General features: G+C 41.9%; 1 protein-coding gene across 3 annotated transcripts in view; it reads left to right on the top strand.

The window, feature by feature from the left end:
- Window positions 1–19,936, top strand: part of LOC122551395 (disco-interacting protein 2 homolog A-like) — a 278,397-nt gene that overhangs the window by 127,963 nt on the left and 130,498 nt on the right. For 2 of the 3 annotated variants that reach the window (XM_043693215.1, XM_043693216.1), the window contains exon 4: window positions 12,723–12,842. In XM_043693215.1, the coding sequence (XP_043549150.1) occupies window positions 12,723–12,842 (120 nt within the window). Of the gene's footprint in view, window positions 1–4,353; window positions 4,439–12,722; window positions 12,843–19,936 lie in introns of those variants that run through there. The other variant, XM_043693217.1, reaches the window with a different exon arrangement.

The following is a 19,936-nucleotide window of genomic DNA, read 5'->3' as shown; positions in this document are numbered from 1 at the left end:
CGCTCCCTCCCCCCCGCTCTTCTCCTCTCCCTCCCTTCTTTCTCCCTCTTCTCCTCTCCCTTCTTTCCTTCTTTCTCCCTGTCTGATGTAACAAACACTACATCAGACAGGCAGAAAACTAGCCTCCAGGATACATGAATACCAACTAGCCACCAAAAGAGCTGACCCGCTACCACTAGTATCCTTACAGACAAAGAACACCACTTCGAGTGGGACAACACATCCATCCTCATGCCAAACAGCAGCTCGATTTGGGAATTCCTAGAGGCCTGGCATTCAAACTGGAATTCCATCAATAAACACACCGATTGAGACCCATCTACCAACCTCTGATAAAAAGAACCGGATATGATATCCCCTATCTTAAGAGAAAAAGACCTGTAGTTAGAAAGCGGGACATAATAGCGGTGCTTCTGAGGAAACTGATGATGATACCAAGTATGGTGACAAAATGTCTAAAAACAAACATTCCAGCTCAGCGCGCAAACTTTATAGCCTGAACGAATTTCGTAGATGCACAGATATTTCAAGTCAGAAGGAGGCTGTTTGTCCCACTGTTTTTTGCACAAATTGTTGAATGAGTGACTTAGTTTATGCCATTCTACCACCTTGTCTCTGTAACTCTGCACTATATTTCCTTTCAGATAGCGGTCTCGCTCCCTTTTGAAAATCTCAATTGAATTGCTCTGCACCACACTACAGTTGTTGCTGTATGAATAAGTTTAGACTCTTATCACTTTGGCTTGTACTGATTATTAAATCTATGTCCTCTAATTCTTGCTGCTTCCACAAGTGGTAAAAGTTTCTTCCCAACCAATCTGTCCAGACCCTTCGTGATTTTGACTAAGTTTTTGCTGAGTTGCCTTTTCTCCAAGAAAAACCATCTGTCGTCTTCACTGAAATTCCTCATCCATGGAACCATTCTTGTGAAATTTTTCTGCGATTCCTTTAAATCATTCACAGATTTCCAAACATATGGTGCCTAAAATTGAACGCGATACTCTAGCTGAAGTAGAATTAGTGACCAGTGTACATTCAGCATCATGTCCTTGCATTTGTACTCCAGTCTCCAGGAGTACAAGTCCAGGATATTGTATGCTTCATTACCTTCCAGTTCATGACACGTGCATATACACTTCCGGCCTCCTTGCCACTGCACCCCCTTGAAAATCAAAACTTTTATTTTATATTGTTACTCCCATGTATTTTGTATCAAAATGCATAATTTCACATTTCTCCACATTAAAACCCATCTGCCACCTGCCCACTCATTCCACCAACTTGCCTGTGTTCATTTTTATCACACTTTGTCTGCCTCACAATTAAGTTGTTCCAGGTTTTGAATCATCTGCAAACTTTGGAATTAAGGTGTGTGTAATTTTATTACAGAAAACACAAGGACCCCAACACTGACCTCTGAAGAAATCCACTCTAAACACCCTACCCCAAAAAAATTCCATTGACTATTATCTGTTTTCTGTGCCTCATTCAGTTCCTAATCCATGTTGATGTTTCTTTTTTCCCCATGAGCTATAACCTGGCTCATAAATCTCTGATGCACACTGTATCAAACATCTTTTTACAAGTCCATGTTCACCACATTAACAGCATTGCCTTCATTAACCTCTTTTACAATCTGTTACTACATCCTCTTTTTGACCTTTATACTATTCAAGTATGTGAATTACTCCCCTTTTACCAGGGCAATGGCAGCATCTTCCTTGTTAAAGGCAGATGGAAATTACTCCTATAATACAGAGCTTTACCCTCTGCTTTCATGTATAAATCCTCTTATGGCTTCTCATTAGTTTTACTACATCTCTTCACACCATTTTATCATCTGTGCGCCTATAGAAGACTGTTAGCAGGCAGTTTCCTTTTACTCTCTCCCTTATATCTGTCTTTTCGGTCTTCAGAACTTAGCATGTTTAGTTTGGTTTGGTTTCTAATTTTATTTAATACCTGATGCCTTTTTATAAGTGCACTTTTTCTTATTTATCTTAATTTTCTATGCAACTGAGGTCATCCACTTTGGTATTTATTAACCTTGGGAGTACAGCACAGATTTATTCGATAATGTGAACTCCAGATGTTCGTTTGCAAGGTGACATGTTCTAGTGTGGTGAAGGTTTATAATATATCAATGTTATTTGGGAACTGGTGTTCTAAAGTAGATTAGATTAGATTACCTACAGTGTGGAAACAGGTTCTTCGGCCCAACAAGTCCACACCGGCCCTCTGAACTGCAATCCTCCCGGACTAATTTCTCTACATTTACCCATGACTAATGCACCTAACCTATGGGCAATTTAGCATGGCCAATTCACCTAACATGCGCATCTTTGGACTGTGGGAGGAAACCAGAGCACCCGGAGGAAACCCACGCAGAAAGTAGGAGAATGTGCAAACTCCACAAAGACAGTCACCCAAGGCTGGAATTGGAATTGAACCCAGGTCCCTAGCGCTGTGAGGTAGCAGTGCTGACCACTGCGTCACCGTGCAGCCCAGAGAAAAATTAATTTTTCAGTCTGTGAAGGTTGACTTGTTTTATTTTTAATAGGTCAGGAATTCATTTTGAAAAGTGAATTCAAAACAGCACTTATTATAACTTTTATGATTGTAGCTAAATAACCAGCAATCCACTTGGGGACATAATTACTGAGGAGTTTGCTGACTTGAAGTTTACAATAGAGAGACAGAGGTGCAAAAAGCAGGCTCAAGCAGAGCAGTGGTGTATTAACTAGTTTGCAAGCAGTCAGGGTTGTGGATAAGTTCTTGTACTCTTACAAGTCAGTGGGAAGAAAGCTGCAGAAGGATGTAATGATGTTTGAGAGGAAGAAATTAGTTTTGGTGCGGGTGGGAAGCAAAGAACTGCAGATGCTGGAAATCAGAAAAATAAACAAATTGCTGGAAAGAAATTCAGGTCGGGCAGCATCTGTGCAGAGAAAGCAGAGTTAATATTTAAGGTACTATTTGTTTTGAGGAACCCATATTAAGACATGTGAACCAAATTAACAGGTTGTTTTCAGGCTCTTGCCCTGAGACACTGAAGAAAATTGCATCTAATAAATGCATAGAAATTTATGAAAGGTAACTGATAATAGCAGTGCCAGCTTTTGTTTTAAATTCATAGGATGAAAGCTTTGATGACTGGGCTGTTATTATTCCCACAATGGTGCTGGTGAGGTACCTTTTTGAACTACTGCAGTCGGTATGGTGTAGGTAAAGTCCACAATGATCTTAGGGAGGCAGTTCCACAGTTTTGTTCAGTGACAATAAAGGCTTTGTGAAATATTCCAAAGTCAAGATGATGAGTGACTGGAAGGGAGCTTGCAGGTGCTGCTTCTGTGTCTCTGATGCTCTTGTCCTTCCAGATAATGCTTCCCAAATCTGTGCCAACTACTGTCCAAGGAACCTTGCCAAATGTCTGCAGGGTATTTTCTAGTGGGTAGACACTGAAGCTTCAGGTAATTCTTGTATAAAGCATGTTTCGGCAGCGCAATTTGGTGCTAGCGTCGCTGAAGAATTGGGGAATGGTATTTTCGATATCACTTATCTCTGTCTGCAATCGTGCGATTCCAGTGACAGTTGTTTCGCATGTTGGTTCTGCGCACGCAGTGATGTCAGCTGCTGCAAGAACGAGAGGTATAGTATTGTACATTGAGTAGTTTCACCTCAAAAATTAAACTAATGAATGTTACATTAGATTAGATTGATTAGATTCCCTACAGTGTGGAAACAGGCCCTTTGGCCCAACAGGTCCACACTGACCCTCCGAAGAGCAACCCACCCAGACCCATTCCCCTACATTGACCCCTGACTAATCCACCTAACACTATGAGCAATTTAGCATGGCCAATTCACCTAACCTGCACATCTTTGGACTGTGGGAGGAAACCGGAGCACCTGGAGGAAATCCAAGCAGACACTGGGAGAATCTGCACAGACAGTTGCCCAAGGCGGGAATTGAATCTGGGTCCTTGGTGCTGAGAGTGTTGATTGCAAGGACTGCTTTACTCTTATACGTACCATTGTCTTTCTAATTTGTTCTTGTACCTGCATGTCTCACAATCTAAACCAACCCCCAAGAAACAGTCAGAAGGCAATTAACCACAGCCATCCACAACCACACCTGCACCTGAAGGTGGTAATGGTGATGATGACGACCCTCTCCCTGCATTAACAATACTTTTTCAATATCATGTGTTAAATTTACCTTTGTTTCATGAATAAGTATGAGTTAAACCTTCATTCAGGCTATGCTATATTTTGTATCAGGCTTTTGGTTATCTTTGAGCAATCATGAGTGATTATTTTTTGCTGGCTGCCTCTAATTCTGCCTTTCCCATAGGCCCTATTATTTCTATAAAGCAAGACTTGACTGGAATGCTACTGTGACATTATAGGAGAACTACCTGTGCTGTGCGTCAGTAGTAGGGTGGGTATGTTGCCAGTCAAGTGGGCTTCTTTGCCTTGGAAAATTAGTAGTCATTATTTTGCTTGTTCTTTGTGTTTTCTTGCTGTAAATTAATATAATAAGACACTATTTTGATTCAACTTCTGTTTCAGCTGGACTAACTAGATCAGTACAAATCATGTACAGACTTTCAGAATTTCCTGGTTTGTCGCAACTGATCCATGGCTGAGAGATTCAGAGCCTCAAATTCCTATCTATTCCTGATTATTATTCTTCCATTGACCGCTCCAATTGGTTATTAATGGAAAATTTGTATGTCCATACCTCTCAAACATATGGTCAAAATTTGATGAGGTATTTGTCAGTTTCTGTAGATACATTGGATTACATGGCCAGTAGTCCAGCTAGTGTTCTATTCCTCTTTAGGGTTCTAATCAACAAATGGCAAGTGTTAATTTTAGGTATAAGGGCCATGTATGGTTTATACTTCTGACATTATCGGGCATTGTATCTGTAATGAAAGACTGTTCCTTGTGCCTGTGTGATATTCCACTTCAAGGAACTATTTACATAGTTGAAATGTTTGGACCATATTATCAAAAGAAGAGATGTGCAATTCTTGATAAATTATTTGTAGCTCCGATCATGTCAGATGGTTGTCCTCGTCACATGTTGTGGTTTTACTGTTATTATGAACAGATCCAATTTCACATATCTTGTGTGGTGAACAAAGGTAACATATTTAGAGCTCACACTACAACTTTGTCTTCTCTGTTGTGTTGCAAGGATTTGCAAGCAGGGTAAGGTGTCCTGTACCTAGTCCAGTAGCTGACAGATTCACATTTACCAATCCAATTCAAAGCAAATCAGTCTTTTGTGATTACGCTCGACTGATATTCTCACCGTGTACTGAATCATTGCCAATCTAGATGTGAGACCCCTTGAGGATGAATGACCATAACATGGAATTTTTTATCGAGCTGGAGGGTAAGGTAGTCGAATCTGAGACTAGGGTACTGAATCTTAATGTGAAGATATGAGGTGTCAGTTGGTCTTGATAGATTGGGTGAGTTTCTTCAAGGGATCACAGTGGATAGACAATGGTGTACATTCAAGGAACGCACGGGGTACCTGCAACAACTGTTTGCGCCTGTTTGGTACAAAAGCAAAATGGGTAAGAGGGCCAATCCATGGCTTACCAAGGAAATTAGAGCTCGTATCCAGTGCAAGAAAGAAGCATGCAGATTGGCCAAGAAAAATAGCAGGTCTGAGAATTGGCAGCAGTTGAGAATTCATCAAAGGAGGACAAAGGGATTGATTAAGAAGAGGAAAATAGAGTTCAAAAGTAAGCTTGCACGGAACATAAAGGCTGACACTTAAAGTTTCTCAAGGTATGAGAAGAGAAAGAGATTAGTGAAGACAAATGTAGGTACCCACAGACAAATGGGGAATATATAATAGGGGAGAAAGAACTGGCTGACCAAATGAATACACACTTTGGTTCTTGTCTTCACAAAACAGGACAAATCGGATACTAGGAATTATGGTGAATACAAGATTTTGTGAGAGGGAAGAACTGAGGGAGATCAATATGAGTAGATAAATGATGATGGAAAAATTGAGGGGATTGAAGATGGACAAATCTGCAGGGCCTGGCGATGTACATCCCAGAGTACTTAAGGAGGTGGCTCTAGAAATAGTGGATGCATTGGTGGTCATCTTCCAGGATTATAGACTCTGGAAGATTCCCTGCAGATTGGAGGGTAGCTAATATTCAAAAAGGGAGATAGAGGGAAACCAGTGAATTGTAGACCAGTTAGCCTTTAATCCATTATCCAAGACTTGAAAGCAGAGCATTTGGAAAGCAGTGGCAGAATCGGACACAGACAGCATGGATTTTTGAAGGGGAAATCGTGCTCGCCAAATCTGTTGGAATTGTATAAAGATCTAACTCGTAGAGTTGACAAGAGGGAGCCAGTCAATGTGGTATATTTGGACTTGGAGAAAATGTCTGACAAAGCCCTGCATAAGAGATAGATTGTGTAAGATTAAAGTGCATGGGATTCAGAGAAGTGTATTGAGATGGTTCGGAGGAAACAGTAATAGTTAATGGGTCCTTTTCAAATTGACCAACAGTAATTAGTGGGGTGCCACAGGAATCAGTGCTCCGACCCTAGCCAATCACGATATATATTAATGATTTGAACGAGGGAACAAAATGGAACATGTCAAAGGTAGCAGATGACACCAATTTGAGGGAGAGTGAACTTTGACGGGGATGCAGGGGTCCTTCAGCATGATTGGACAGGTTGGGCAAATGCAGGATAATTTGGATAAGTGTGAGCAAAAACAAGAAGGCAGAATTACTGCCTGAATGGCTATAAATTGGGAGAAGGGAGTCTGCAGTGGGACCTGGGTATCCTTGGGTACCAGTTGCTGAAGGTAAGCATGCAGGTGCAGCAAGCAGTGAAGAAGCCAAATGGTTTGTTGGCCTTCGTTGCAAGTGGTTTCAAGTACAGGAGCAGTGATGTGTTGTTGGAGTTATACTGGGCCTTGGTGAGGCCACACCTAGAATATTGTGCTCAGTTTTAGTCTCCTTTTCTTGCTCTCGTGGAAATGCAGCAAAGGTTTACCAGGCTGATTTCAGGGATGGTGTGACTGATGTATGAGGAGACATTGACGAGATTAGGATTGTTTTTGCTGGAGTTCAGATCAGTGAGGTGAGACCTCAAAGAGACTGCGCAAATTCGAACAGGACGAGACCAGTTAGATGCAGGGAGAATGTTCCTGATGGTGAGTGCCTCCAGAACAAATGATCACAGTGTGAGGACAGTTGGGGTGCACCATTTCTTCACCCAAAGAGTGGTGAGGCTGGAATTCATTACTACAGGAAGTAGTTGATGCCAAAACATTGATCACGTTCATCGTAAGTGCAGTTCTGGTCTCCAAATTTGAGAAAAGACATTCTGGCTATTGAGGGAGTGCAGCGTAGGTTCATGAGGTCAATTCCTGGAATGGCAGGATTACCGTACACTGAAAGACTGAAGCGACTGGGCTTGTATACCCTTGAGTTTCGAAGATTGAGAGGGGATCTGATTGAGACGTATAAGATTATGAAAGGATTGGACACTCTGGCAGTAGGAAACATATTTCCACTGATGGGTGAGTGCCGAACCAGAGGACACAGCTTAAAAATACGGGGTAGACCAATTAGGACAGAGCTCAGGAGAAACTTCTTCACCCAGAGAGTGGTGGCTGTGTGGAATGCTCTGCCACAGGAGGCAGTGGAGGCCCACTCTCTGGATTCATTTAAGAAGGAGTTGGATAGAGCTCTCAAAGATAGTGGAATCAGGGGTTCTGGAGATAAGGCAGGAACAGGATACTGATTAGGAATGATCAGCCATGATTATATTGAATGGCGGTGCAGGCTCGAAGGGCTGAATGGCCTACTCCTGCACCTATTGTCTATTGTCTATTGTTATGGAGAGAAAGCAGGATTAGGCTGTTGAGTTGGATGATCAGCCTGATTGTGATGAATCATGGAGAGCAGCCTCAAAGGGCCAAATGGCCATATCCTGCAATTATCTGCTGTGTCTCTATGTAAATGAGTGTTGAGGAATGATCTCCCTATCTGGTGTTGGGTTTTTTTTTATTGGAATTAGCATTGGAACTGAAGACACACCCCCTCAGCACAAAGTTGCTGTGAATATTTATAGTCATAGAGTCCTACAGCGTGGAGACAGGCCCTTTGGCCCAGATGTGTCCATGTCGACCAAAATGTCCATTCACGCTAACCCCATTTCCCTGCACTCAGCCCATAACCTTCTAATCCTTCCTTTCTATCGATGTGTTTATCCAAATGCCTTGGAAATATTGTTATTGTACCTGCCTCAACCACTTCTGCTGTCAGCTCATTCCATATGCATACCACTGTCTGTGTTTAAAAAAAGAGTTGCCCCTCAAGTTCCCTTTTATTCTTTCCCGTCTAACCTTAAACTGATGCCCTCTAATCTTCGATTCCATGACTCTGGGGAAAAAGATTGAGTGCATTCGCCCAATCCATGTCTTTCATGATCTTGTATGCCTCTATAAGAGCTCCCCTCGGTCTCCTCTGCTCTAAAGAACAGTCCTAGCTTGTCCGACTTTTCCCTATAACTCAGACTGTTGAGCCCAGGCAACATCCTTGTAAGTTTCTTCTGCACTCTATCCAGTTTAATAACATCCTTCCTATTGGAAGGTGACCAAAACTGAACACAGTACCCCAACTGGGAGAAAGTGAAGACTGCAGATGCTGGAGATCAGAGTCGAGAGTGTGGTGCTGGAAAAGCAGGTCAGGCAGCATCCGAGGAGCAGGAGAATCGACATTTCTGGCATAAGTCCTTCATCAGGAATAGGCTCAGCCTCTCCAACGTCTTGGACAACTGCACATAACTTCCCAACTTCTGTACTGAATGCCCTGACTGATGAAGGCCAATGTGTCAAAAGACTTCTTCACTATCCTGTCTACCTGTGATTCGAGGTTAAGGAAACTGTGAACGTGACTCCTTAACCTTCCACGACACACCTTAAAGCCCTACTATTCCCCATGAAACCCCGACTTAGAATTGACTTTCCAAAATGCAAGATTTCACTGTTCTCTATATTAGACTCCATTTGCCGATTTTCAGCCTATTTCCCCAGCTGATCAAAGTCTTGCTGCAAATTCAGATTACCTACCTCGCTGTCCACGACAATGCCAGTTTCAGTGTCATCAGCAAACGTACTAATCGTGCCTTGTATACTCTCATCAAAATAATTGATATAGAAAATAAACAGCAGTGGACCCAGCACTGACCCCTGAGGCACTCCACTAGTCACAGGTCTCCAATCCAGCAAGCATGCTTCCACTATTACTCTCTGCTCCCTCACATCAAGCCAATTTTGTATCCAGTTTGCCAGTTCACCCGAGATTCCATGCAATCGAACCTTCCAGAGCAGCCTACAATATGGAACCTTATGAATGGCTTTACTGAAATCCATACAGTTTACGTCTACTGCCCTGCTCTTGTCAACTTCATCAAAGAATTATAATCCGTTTGTGAGGCATGATCACCCACTCACAAAGCCATGCCGCCTACTCTTAATCAAACTCTGTCTCTCAATCTTCTCAAGTAACTTATCCACCACAAATGTTCATCTTTCTTGACTGTAATTCCCAGGCTTTTCTTTGCAACCCATCTTGAATAATGGCACAATGATCACTACCCTCTTCAGTCTTCTGTGACCTCACGCATAGCTAACGATGATGCAAACATTTCAGCCAGGCCCCCCACAACTACTTCTCTAGCCTCTTGAAGTGTGCTTGGAATCTATCTGGTTAGGACCAGGAGATGTATCCACCGTCATACATTCTTAAACATCTAACACGTCCTCTACTGTGATATGGGCTGTCAAGATATTATCGCTAACTTCCCAAGTTCCTAAGTCGTCATGTCTTTCTCCATGGTAAACTGGAGAAATATTCATCGAGGACCTCACCCATCTCCTGTGGTCCTCCACAAAATGTCCACTTTGCTCCTGAGGGACCCTATTTTCTCTCAATATTTTTCCTTTAGTATACTTAAAGAACCTTTTTGGATCCACCCTAATCTTCTCAACCAAAGCTATCTTGTTGAAACTGTGTTGCTGAAAAAGCGCAGCAGCTCAGGCAGCATCCAAGGAGCAGGAGAATCGACGTTTCGGGCATGAGCCCTTCTTCAGGATTCCTGAAGGGCTCATGCCCGAAACGTCGATTCTCCTGCTCCTTGGATGCTGTCTGACCTGCTGCGCTTTTCCAGCAACACAGTTTCAGCTCTGATCTCCAGCATCTGCAGTCCTCACTTTCTTCCAAAGTTATCTTGTGCCTCCTTTTCACCCTGATTTCCTCCTTCAGTAAACTCATGTATTACCTGCGTACCTCCAAGGATTCCCTTGATCCCAGCTGCCTGTACCTGAGCCACATTACCTTTTTCTTCTGGTTAAAGCTTCAATATTTCTTGACATCAAGGGCTTTCTATTCCTGCCAACCTTGCAGTTCAAGGTCTATATGTTCCTATGAGCAGGAACTCTAGCTATCTCACTTTTAAAGGCTTGTCCGATGTCCCTTTGCCCTCAAACAAACTACTCCAATGAACTCCTGCAAGCTCCTGACTAAATTTGCCTAATTTAGAACTTGAACCTGTGGACCAGTTTTGTCCCTCTTAATTGTTTTAAAATTTAATGGAACGATGGTCACTGATCCCAATGTGCTGCCCCACTGTCACCTCCGTCATTTGTCCTGCCCTATTTCCCAAGAGTAGGTTGAGTTTTGCCCCTTCCCAAGTAGGGCTCTCTATATGCTGCCTGAGGAAACTTTCCTGGGTACACTTAACATATTCCACTCCATCTAAGCCCTTAACGCTCTGGCAGTCCCAGTCTATGTTAGGAAAATTAAAATTCCCTTTTAAGACAACCTTATTACTCCTGCAAGTCTCCCCAGTCTCCCTGCATATTTGTTCCTCTAACTTTGATTGACTATTTGGGGGTCTATAGTACAACCCCAATTATGTCACCATCCCCTTCGTGTTTCTCAGCTTCATCACAAAGCCTCTCTGGATGATCCTTCAGTTATTTCATGTCTGACTACTGCTGTGATACTCACCTTCATCAAAATACAACTCCTCTCTTCCCTACTTCCACCACCTCTGTCCTGCCTAATGTGCCTATACCCAGCACATGAAGCTCCTTTAGCTATATTTCTGTCATGGCAACAATCCCAGTCCCACGTACCTGTCCACACCCTGAGTTCATCAGTCTTACCTGTCAGCCTTCTAGCATTGAAATAAATGCAATTTAATCCAACAGGCTTTCTTTGCTCCCTGTCATGTTCCAGCATGACTTTTCTCTTCAACTTAGTATTTCTGATTATTGTATCTCCACTGAGCCTCACGCTTGTGTCCCTGCTGTTGAGGATCTCATCTCCCTACCATTCTAGTTGAAACCCTTTCTTGCAGCACGAGCAAACATGGCGGCCAAGATATTGGTCCCTCTCCAGTTCAGATGCAACCAGTTCCTCTTGAACAGGTCACCTCTGCCCCAGAAAACATCCCAATGATCTAAAAATCAGAATCCCTGCCCACTGCACAAATTCTTTAGCCATGCATTCATCTGCCATGCTCTCCTGTTCTTACCTTCACTAGCATGTGGCCCTGGAAGTAATCCAAAGATTATCACCAAGATCCTGGTTTTAACTTTTTTTCCGAGCTCTCTAATCAGTCTGCAGAACCTCATCCCTATTTCTACCCATGTCTTTAGTGCCAATGTGCACAGTGACTTCTGGCTACTCACCCTCCCCCGTGAGAACATTCTTCAGCTGTTCTGAGACATCCTGGACCCTGGCACAGCAGAGGCAACACACCATCCTGGATTTCTGTTTGCAGCCACAGAATCTCCTATCTGTCTCCTTATCTATCAAGTATCCTATCACGAAGGTCCTGTTTCCCTTTACCCTTCCCCCTGAGCCAGTCAGTGTGCAAGTGATTTTTTTTTAAGACTGGGTTTACCCCAGCATATGGTTAATAATCAAATATTGATTACTTTGTAAATTTGAGTGGTATTTCCAAAGATGCTGACTGAATATAGAAAATTAAAAGAGCACAACTGCATTTCCGATAACTTCACTTGGTCACCTCAGTTGTTTGCCAATGCTGTAGTGATCTCACTCCTTTGAAAAGGCATAAACATAAGTACATCATTCAGATTTGACATGCTACTTCTTTGCTTGGCTGTTGAGAGGTCAGCTACTTAGGTTTCAGAATACCATCTACTCTTAGTTACAATCTTTATGATTAAGTACTATTCAGGTTTTATGGTACAATGATTATAAAATTCCATTCCTGTTTCCTCAATAGTTTTCTAGTAAAATATCTTGCAGTTTGATTCATGAATGGGGCTTACATTCGTCTTTGTGATTTGAGACCCCTTTGGAAGAGTTTGCTTTTGATTTTCCCTTTTTTCCTGTAGCTGTGTCTCCTCTTTCCTTCCTCCCTTCCTGTCTCGCTCTCTTCCTCCTTCCTCCCTCTCCTCCTCTTTACACCTCTTCTCTCCACCAGCGAACATTCTTTGACATGACTGCCAACTCCATGGGAACTCCATAGTGAGGGGTCAAAATTCAAAACACCGTGAATAAACGAAAGTGCAGTGGCTCCCAGTACCTAAAAAGACTGCCTTCAAGCTGTTTGATTTAAGAAGTATTGATTCTCCTTTATATGTTTGTTCATATTATCTGCTGATCTTCCTGTCTCTACAGATTTGCACACAGAAGCAGTCCAAGCAGCTCTGGCCAAATACAAAGAGCGAAAGATGCCGATGCCTTCGAAGAGACGCTCTGTGCTTGTGCATTCATCACTCGATGCATACACTCCTCCAGGTACGCATCTCCTAAAATTAAACTTGTTTCTGCCAGAGACCACTCATCGTACAGTTAGTTCTCGTTGTTAAATTTTAATTTGTACAGACCATCTGTCTGATTTTTGTTGAGGGACAAGAAAGAATTCTGCTTGAGACAGAGTTAAAGTTATGATATTCTTTTGAAAGAATTGTTTCTGTTCTCCTCTCTTCAGAAAGCCATATACTTTTATCTAGTGGTGAGCAGTGATGGCTGTTGGCAATCCTCCTGAAAGTAATGATTGTGCAAGGTATTAACTTTTTAAGGGAGTGGGAGTTTGAGAACAGTATTAGCATCATCGACTAAAATAAGGCTGGACTAAAGCTATTCAGTTTGAATTTAAGGTACGTCCAGTCCCACCTGCCCTGGAGGTATGTCACAATTTGTCCAAGGTGGTTGATTTAAAAATTTTTCATTTGAAGACTTGGTGCTCAGATTTTATTAAATTCTTCAGCATTTTACGTAGGATATAGTGAATTTCATTAGTGGAAACCTTTCACTGCGTTATGCAAGTAACATGTAATCTCTAAATATCTGCAGAGGAAGATAAATATTTTAAAATAACTTGACTAAATTAAGTAAGTATTTCCATTGAGTGCATAAAATTTGATACCTGTGTTTTTCTCATGTTTTAACTTTTGCTTCCCCAATCTAGAGTACCAGTAATTTTTGGTAGAAAGTGAGGACTGCAGATGCTGCAGATCAGAGTCAAGAGTATGTTGCTGGAAAACCACAGCAGGTCAGGTCGCATCTGTGGAGCAGGAGAATCGACATTTCAGGCATAAGCCCTTCATCAGGAATGGCTTATGAACATATCCTCATGAAGGGCTTAAACCCAAAACATTGATTCTCCTGCTGCTTGGATGCTGTCTGATCTGTGCTTTTCCAGTACCAGTAACATTTGTAGACTGGCTACTTAATGCTATATCTGATTGAAAAAGTGCTTGTCCCTCAGTTTTCCCTTTTACTTGTGCCATGTGTCCACATTGACTGCAGTGCTTAGGAAATTCACTGGGTGTGTTTGTATTCTGTGTGTCCATGTTACTTTGATGGAGAAACCACATACTTAGATGATGCCCACTCTGAATCTCGACTCCTTTTAACCATCTTTGGTTTCTTATCCGTTAATATCCTCCCCTCGTGAAAATTGATCATTCTCTCTCTTAAACACAACCGCTTTTAATGGGTGTGAGTTCTCAATTTGCACTTAACTTTGTATGGAAAAAATGCTTCCTAATTTCATTCTTATTATGCATTCAAAGTAATTGCACTTGTCCTGGATTTTCTAGCCACAAGAAACTTTTTGTCTCTGCCTATCCTATTGAATCCTTTGATTATTTTAAACACCTTGATTAGATCAGCTGTCAATCTTCTAAACTTAGGGAAATGCAATGCAGGTTAATGCAACCTACTGCCATAACCAACCTTCAGCATTATTCTGCTGAATCTGAAAACTTTACCCTCCCTCGGACAATACATATTTACTGAGCTATGATGGTTAACACTGAGAGTATGCGGCCTAGTGAAGATTTTACAGTCAAACTCTCATAATTTGGTTCTCATCTTCCATCTCCCTTTCGATAAGTGACCGCATTGATCACTTTTTTAAAAAAAAATGTTTGTTCTCTATTCTGTGAATGTGACTTATGCACATGCATACGCCTACATCCCTCTATGCCTCTGCAGCTTAAAGTTTTTGCTATTAAGATATTCCTTTTTGTCTTGCTTGGATCTAAAATGAATTAGAACCTATATTGTTGAAATTAAGCCTTCTCGTCCAAGCATTGCAGATGCAAGAACCCTTGTTTTGTGTTTTAGTCCACGATCAGAAGAAACCTATTTATCACAATTGAAGTCTCTTTCCACACCAGCCAGTTTAGAAAATGAACATATTTTCCTGAAGGATTTTTTTAAGTAAAGAATCAATCTATGCAATTATTGGTCCTTGTATTTCAAAGAGCATTAGTCATGTTATGTAGGATTGGTGTCATGTGTTAGTTAGGTAAAAACAATGACTGCAGATGCTGGAAACCAGATTCTGGATCAGTGGTGCTGGAAGAGCACAGCAGTTCAGGCAGCATCAGAGGACAGGCAAAATCGACATTTCGGGCAAAAGCCCTTCATCAGGAACGTTGATTTTGCCTGTCATATGTTAGTTAGTCCAGGTGAGGATGGTAGGCCTGCATGACTTTAGTGGGCCATCTGGATTTTCTTGACAATCCTAAAGCTTTCATTGTCATTTTCTTTTACCCAAATCCACAAATAACATTTTTGTTGAATTAATTGAGTGAACATGGTTTGTGCATGCGAAGAGAAAGATTTTGTGTTGCCCTTTTTTGACGAAAGGTGTCATGGTTGTCTTGTGTGTTGAGTTATAAAATATGAATAATTCTCTGACAGTGAAGTGTTGAGGTGCAGTGTTGAAGTGTATTTACTGGGTGCGAGTTTCAATTACATGATGTGATGGTAAGAAAAATTGTGATCATACAATATTTCTTGTTGAAGTCTCAGACTAATCCTAATGGTTTGCGTACGTTGAAAATGTCTCGTTCTTAGGACAATAAATCAAAAAACTGCAGATGCTACAAGGTCTGAAACAAAAGCAGAAATTGCTGGAGGAACACAGCCAGTCTGGCAAAAGTATTCTGAAGAAGAAATGCTGGACTTAAAATGTGTTCTCCACTTTTTCTCCAAAAATGCTGCCAGAGTTACTGTGTTTCTATAGCAGTTTGGTTCTTGGTAGATTTCAATTTGCTTTGTAAAATGTGGAATTTTACGTAATTGATCTAACTTGAGGTGTTGAACTCTGCATAGTTGTTGTAGTTTTGATGAATATGTGCAGGAATATTTTCAATCATTTGTTCAGTCAGGCAGCCACTGAAATCTTTGATAGATGTATGTCATCTATGTTATCAAAATATAAAATATGTTACCGATCAACACCCTGGGGTTGCCGCTGGCCAGAACTGAGCTGGTCTGGCCATTTAAATACAGTATCTATAAGAGCAGGTCTGATGTGAGGAACCTTGCAGTGAGTAACTCACCACCTGAATCCCCAGAACCTGTCCACCATCTACAAGGCACAAGTCAAAAATGTGATGGATTCTCCACACCTCTCCAGATGTGTGTAGCTCCAGCAACACAAAAAATGCAACATCACCCAGACAAAGTAGCCTACTTTATTTGCACCACATCCACAAGTATCCACTCCTCCCCCCCTACCCCAAATCTCCACTGATGTTCAGTTGCAGGCGACAAGATGCACTGCAGAAACTCATCAAGGCTCCTTAGATAGTACCTTTCCTAAGTCACAGCTTTGTCCATCCAGATGGACAAGAGTAACATGAATAAGAAAAAAATGGAGACAGTCAGATGTGCAGTCCAGAGCTAAGCCAAGCCATTATGTAATTCTTAATGGCAGTCAGTATTGGATTTGGATTGCTGTTTAAGTAACTAACAATGTTTGGGACTAGCCAAGGGTCTGGGTACCAAGAACTCTGAGAAATAAGCCTGTTCCTTCCTGCTGTGCAACCTCATCATCTAATTTTCAGCTAATAACCTCTAAATTATATTGGAAACAGTTAATAACCTGTCGTGAAACAACCATGCAGGACAACATTAAATGACTTAACAAGTATTATCACTCCAGAACTAGAGCATTTGGTACATGAACATGAATATGAAGTTTAAAACCTCATGTGTACCATACATCTGTATGTTTCAGGCTATTTTACAGATATGTTGTTGGTGAGATAGGTGGGTCGTACCAATTAGTGTATATTCTAGAACATCTGATCCTTTTTGTAGAAATATGTTGATAAATAATACATTACACAAAATGTATGAAGTGATGCTGTTTCTTTTCACACCATTGCCACCAGATAGTCATGTTGTTGCACCATTTCAGAAATTGCAAACAAAAAATTGATTTTGCAGAAAGGTCAAGGACTTGAGTCTAGCATAGCAGGGGAAAATATGTAGTGCTTGTGCCTGGCAGTACTTCTATTTTTAATTATTGAAAATGTGTGTCATGTTAAGTCAACAGTTGTTTAATGTCTGAGTGCACAGAATTATTTGATGAGAGCCTGCTACTGGTAGAATTTGGGATCAATTTTATAGGAAAAAAATTAAATTTCCATGTTTTGGTTTTAAGAATTGCACAGGCATATACAGTAAAGAGCTGAACAAATATCTGTAAGGAAACTATGGGCAGCAAACATGGAATACAACAGCGAATAAGAGAAATCATCAAATCTGCAAGCATATGGGCTGGGGGCACAAGTAAACCATTCAGCTCTCAAGCTGCTGCACTATTCAAGAAGTTACGACTGATGTATTTATGTTTTGAATTCCAAATCTTCAATAAGCTTTGGTTCCCTTATCCAATAAAAACAATGATCTGCCTTGCTTTCAAAATATTCCATGACCCCACCTCTGTTGTCTTTTGAGGAAGTGTGTTCCCAAGGCACAACTCTTGGAATAAAATTCTGCTTGTCTCTATTCTCAACTGATGCACAAGAGGAAACATCTTTTCCATGTCTGGCTTGTAAAGACCACTCAGGTTCATTCACATTTGAGTCAGGTCTGCCCACCTCGAAATTACATTGGAAACAAACCCAGCCTGTCCAAACTATCCAAAAAGTGTGATGTAACTGAAATTAAATATTGAAAAAGACCTGGGTTGTTTCTTAAGTCTCTCATCTTTTAGAATGACCATGTTGGTTTCAGTTCTTTCATATGGAAATCGCAAAACTTTAGAAGTTGCATTCTCAAGCGAACTTTAACAATTAGTGTCATGTTGGCCCAGATAATACATTGAAGGTTTGAGGTGCCCTGTGTGAGACCATCTGTGTCACAACGTTCAGACTGATTCTAATCTAAAAAACAGATTTACAGAATCTTACATGGATTCATGAAGTTTTTGAGCAAAGTAAACTGTAATTCTGCAAGTGCAAATTCACACCACAAACTGAGTGTGTGTGCGGGGGTGCATGCGCCCCTGTGAGTATGGAGTTTGTGTGTGTGTAAAGGGATATAAGTCTGTGAGATGGTGCATCTGAGTGTGGGAGTGTATGTGTGAGCGAATGAAAGAGCTTGTGTATAAGAGAGTGCCTTCGTGTATGTGTGCGCGTGTGTTGGGGTGGGGTCACCTGCAGTGTGACATAGACCCAAGGCCTGGTTGGGGCCATCCTCATGGGTACTGAACTTGGTTATCAGCCTCTGCTCGGCTACTTTTTGTTGTTGATCTGTCCCGAAGTCCACCTTGGAGGACGGTTACCCGAAGTTCTGAGGTCAAATGTCCTGGACCACTGAAGTGTTCGCCGCCTGGGAGGGAACACCCTTGTATGTTGATTGTTGTGCGGTGTCCATTCATTCGTTGCCGTAGCCTCTGCTCTGTGTCGCTGATGTACCATACCTCAGGGCATCCTTGTTTGCAGCATATTTGGAAGACAACGTTGGCTGAGTCACATGAGTACCTGTCGCGTACACTGTGAGGTGTCCCCATGTGTAATGATGGTATTCGTGCCGACACTCTGACACGTCTTGCAGCATCTTCCATGACAAGGTTGTATGGTGCTGTCCTGAAAGCTGGGCAGTTTGCAACAAACAATGATGTGTTTGAGGTTTGGTTGTTTAAAGGTGAGAAGTGGGGAAGGGGGAAAGGTCTTGGCGAGGTGCTCATCCTCGCTAATAATGTGTTGCAGACTGCGAAGAACATGGCATAGTTTTTCAGCTCATGAGAAGTACTGGACAACGAAGGGTATCTTGTCGGTTGCAGCTCATGTCTGTCTCCTGAGGAGGTCATTACAGGTTTCTCCCTGTGGCACGTCAGACCACGTTTGTGTTAGAGTGAGGTGCTGAGGTGTCCATCTTGACTGAGATGCATGTGTCCAAGAATGAAACAGATAGTTGAGAATAGTCCGTGGTGAGTTTGATGGTGGGGTGAAACTTATTGCTAGCACTGTGTAGTTTTTTTCAGTGACTCTTTGCCTTGGATCCAGAGGAAGAAAATGTCGTCAGTGTACCTGGTATATACTGTAGGTTGGATGTCCTTGCATAGAGAAGAAGTCTTGTTTGAACCTGTGCATGAAAATGTTGACACACGGGTGCAAATTTGGTCCCCATGGCTGTTCCATGTGTCTGGATGAAGAACTGGTTATCAAAGGTGAAAATGTGTGGTCGAGAATAAAGCGGACGAGTTGTAAGACAGTTCTCGGAGATTGGCAATTGTTAGTGTTGAGTACTGAGGCTGTTGCCGCAATACCATTATTGTGGAGGAGGCTGGTGTAGAGTGCTGAAACATCCATTTTGATGAGGAATGTTCCTGGGTCGACTAGTCTGTAACTGTCTGTAAGAAATCTGTAGTGTTGTGACTGTAGAAGCTCTGGTTCCCCTGTACAATGGGTTTCAAGGTGCCTTCGACATAGCCAGAGGGGTTCTAACACAGGGTCGCATTGCTTGATGTGATGGGATGTCCTGGTGTGTTGGCTTTGTGTGTTGTTGGGACCTTGGGTTCGTGTCACACTACAGGTGGCTCTGTACACACTACACACACGCACATACACAGATGCAGGCTTGCGCACATAGGTCCACGTGCACAGCCGCACTCACGCAGACCCTCTCCCATATGCAAGCTCTCTCATTCTCATGCACACACGCAACCTCTCACAGACACTCCTAACCACCCCCACCATGTGCGCACACACACGTCTATAAGTTGGAATTTGTATTTGTAGAATTAGATTTTATTTTGCTCAAAAACTGCATGAATCCATGTAAATGGATTCTGTAAATCCAGTTTTTTGATCAGAAACAGTCTGACCATTGTGGCACAGACCGTCTCTCTCAGGGCACCTCACACCTTCAATATTTTATCTGGGCCAACATGACACCAATTGTTAACGTTCATTTGAGAATGTAACTTTTAAAAAGTTTTGCAATTTACATATGAAAGAACTGAAACCAACATGGTCATTCTAAAAGATGAGGGACTTAAGAAAACAACCCGGGTCTTTGATTAGATTAGATTAGATTAGATTACTTACAGTGTGGAAACAGGCCCTTCGGCCCAACAA

Source organism: Chiloscyllium plagiosum, chromosome 7 (assembly GCF_004010195.1).
Source record: "Chiloscyllium plagiosum isolate BGI_BamShark_2017 chromosome 7, ASM401019v2, whole genome shotgun sequence".
NCBI classification, from domain to species: Eukaryota; Metazoa; Chordata; class Chondrichthyes; order Orectolobiformes; family Hemiscylliidae; genus Chiloscyllium; species Chiloscyllium plagiosum.
Note: the sequence above shows the minus strand (reverse complement) of the source record. Positions and strands in the feature narration are given on the sequence as shown.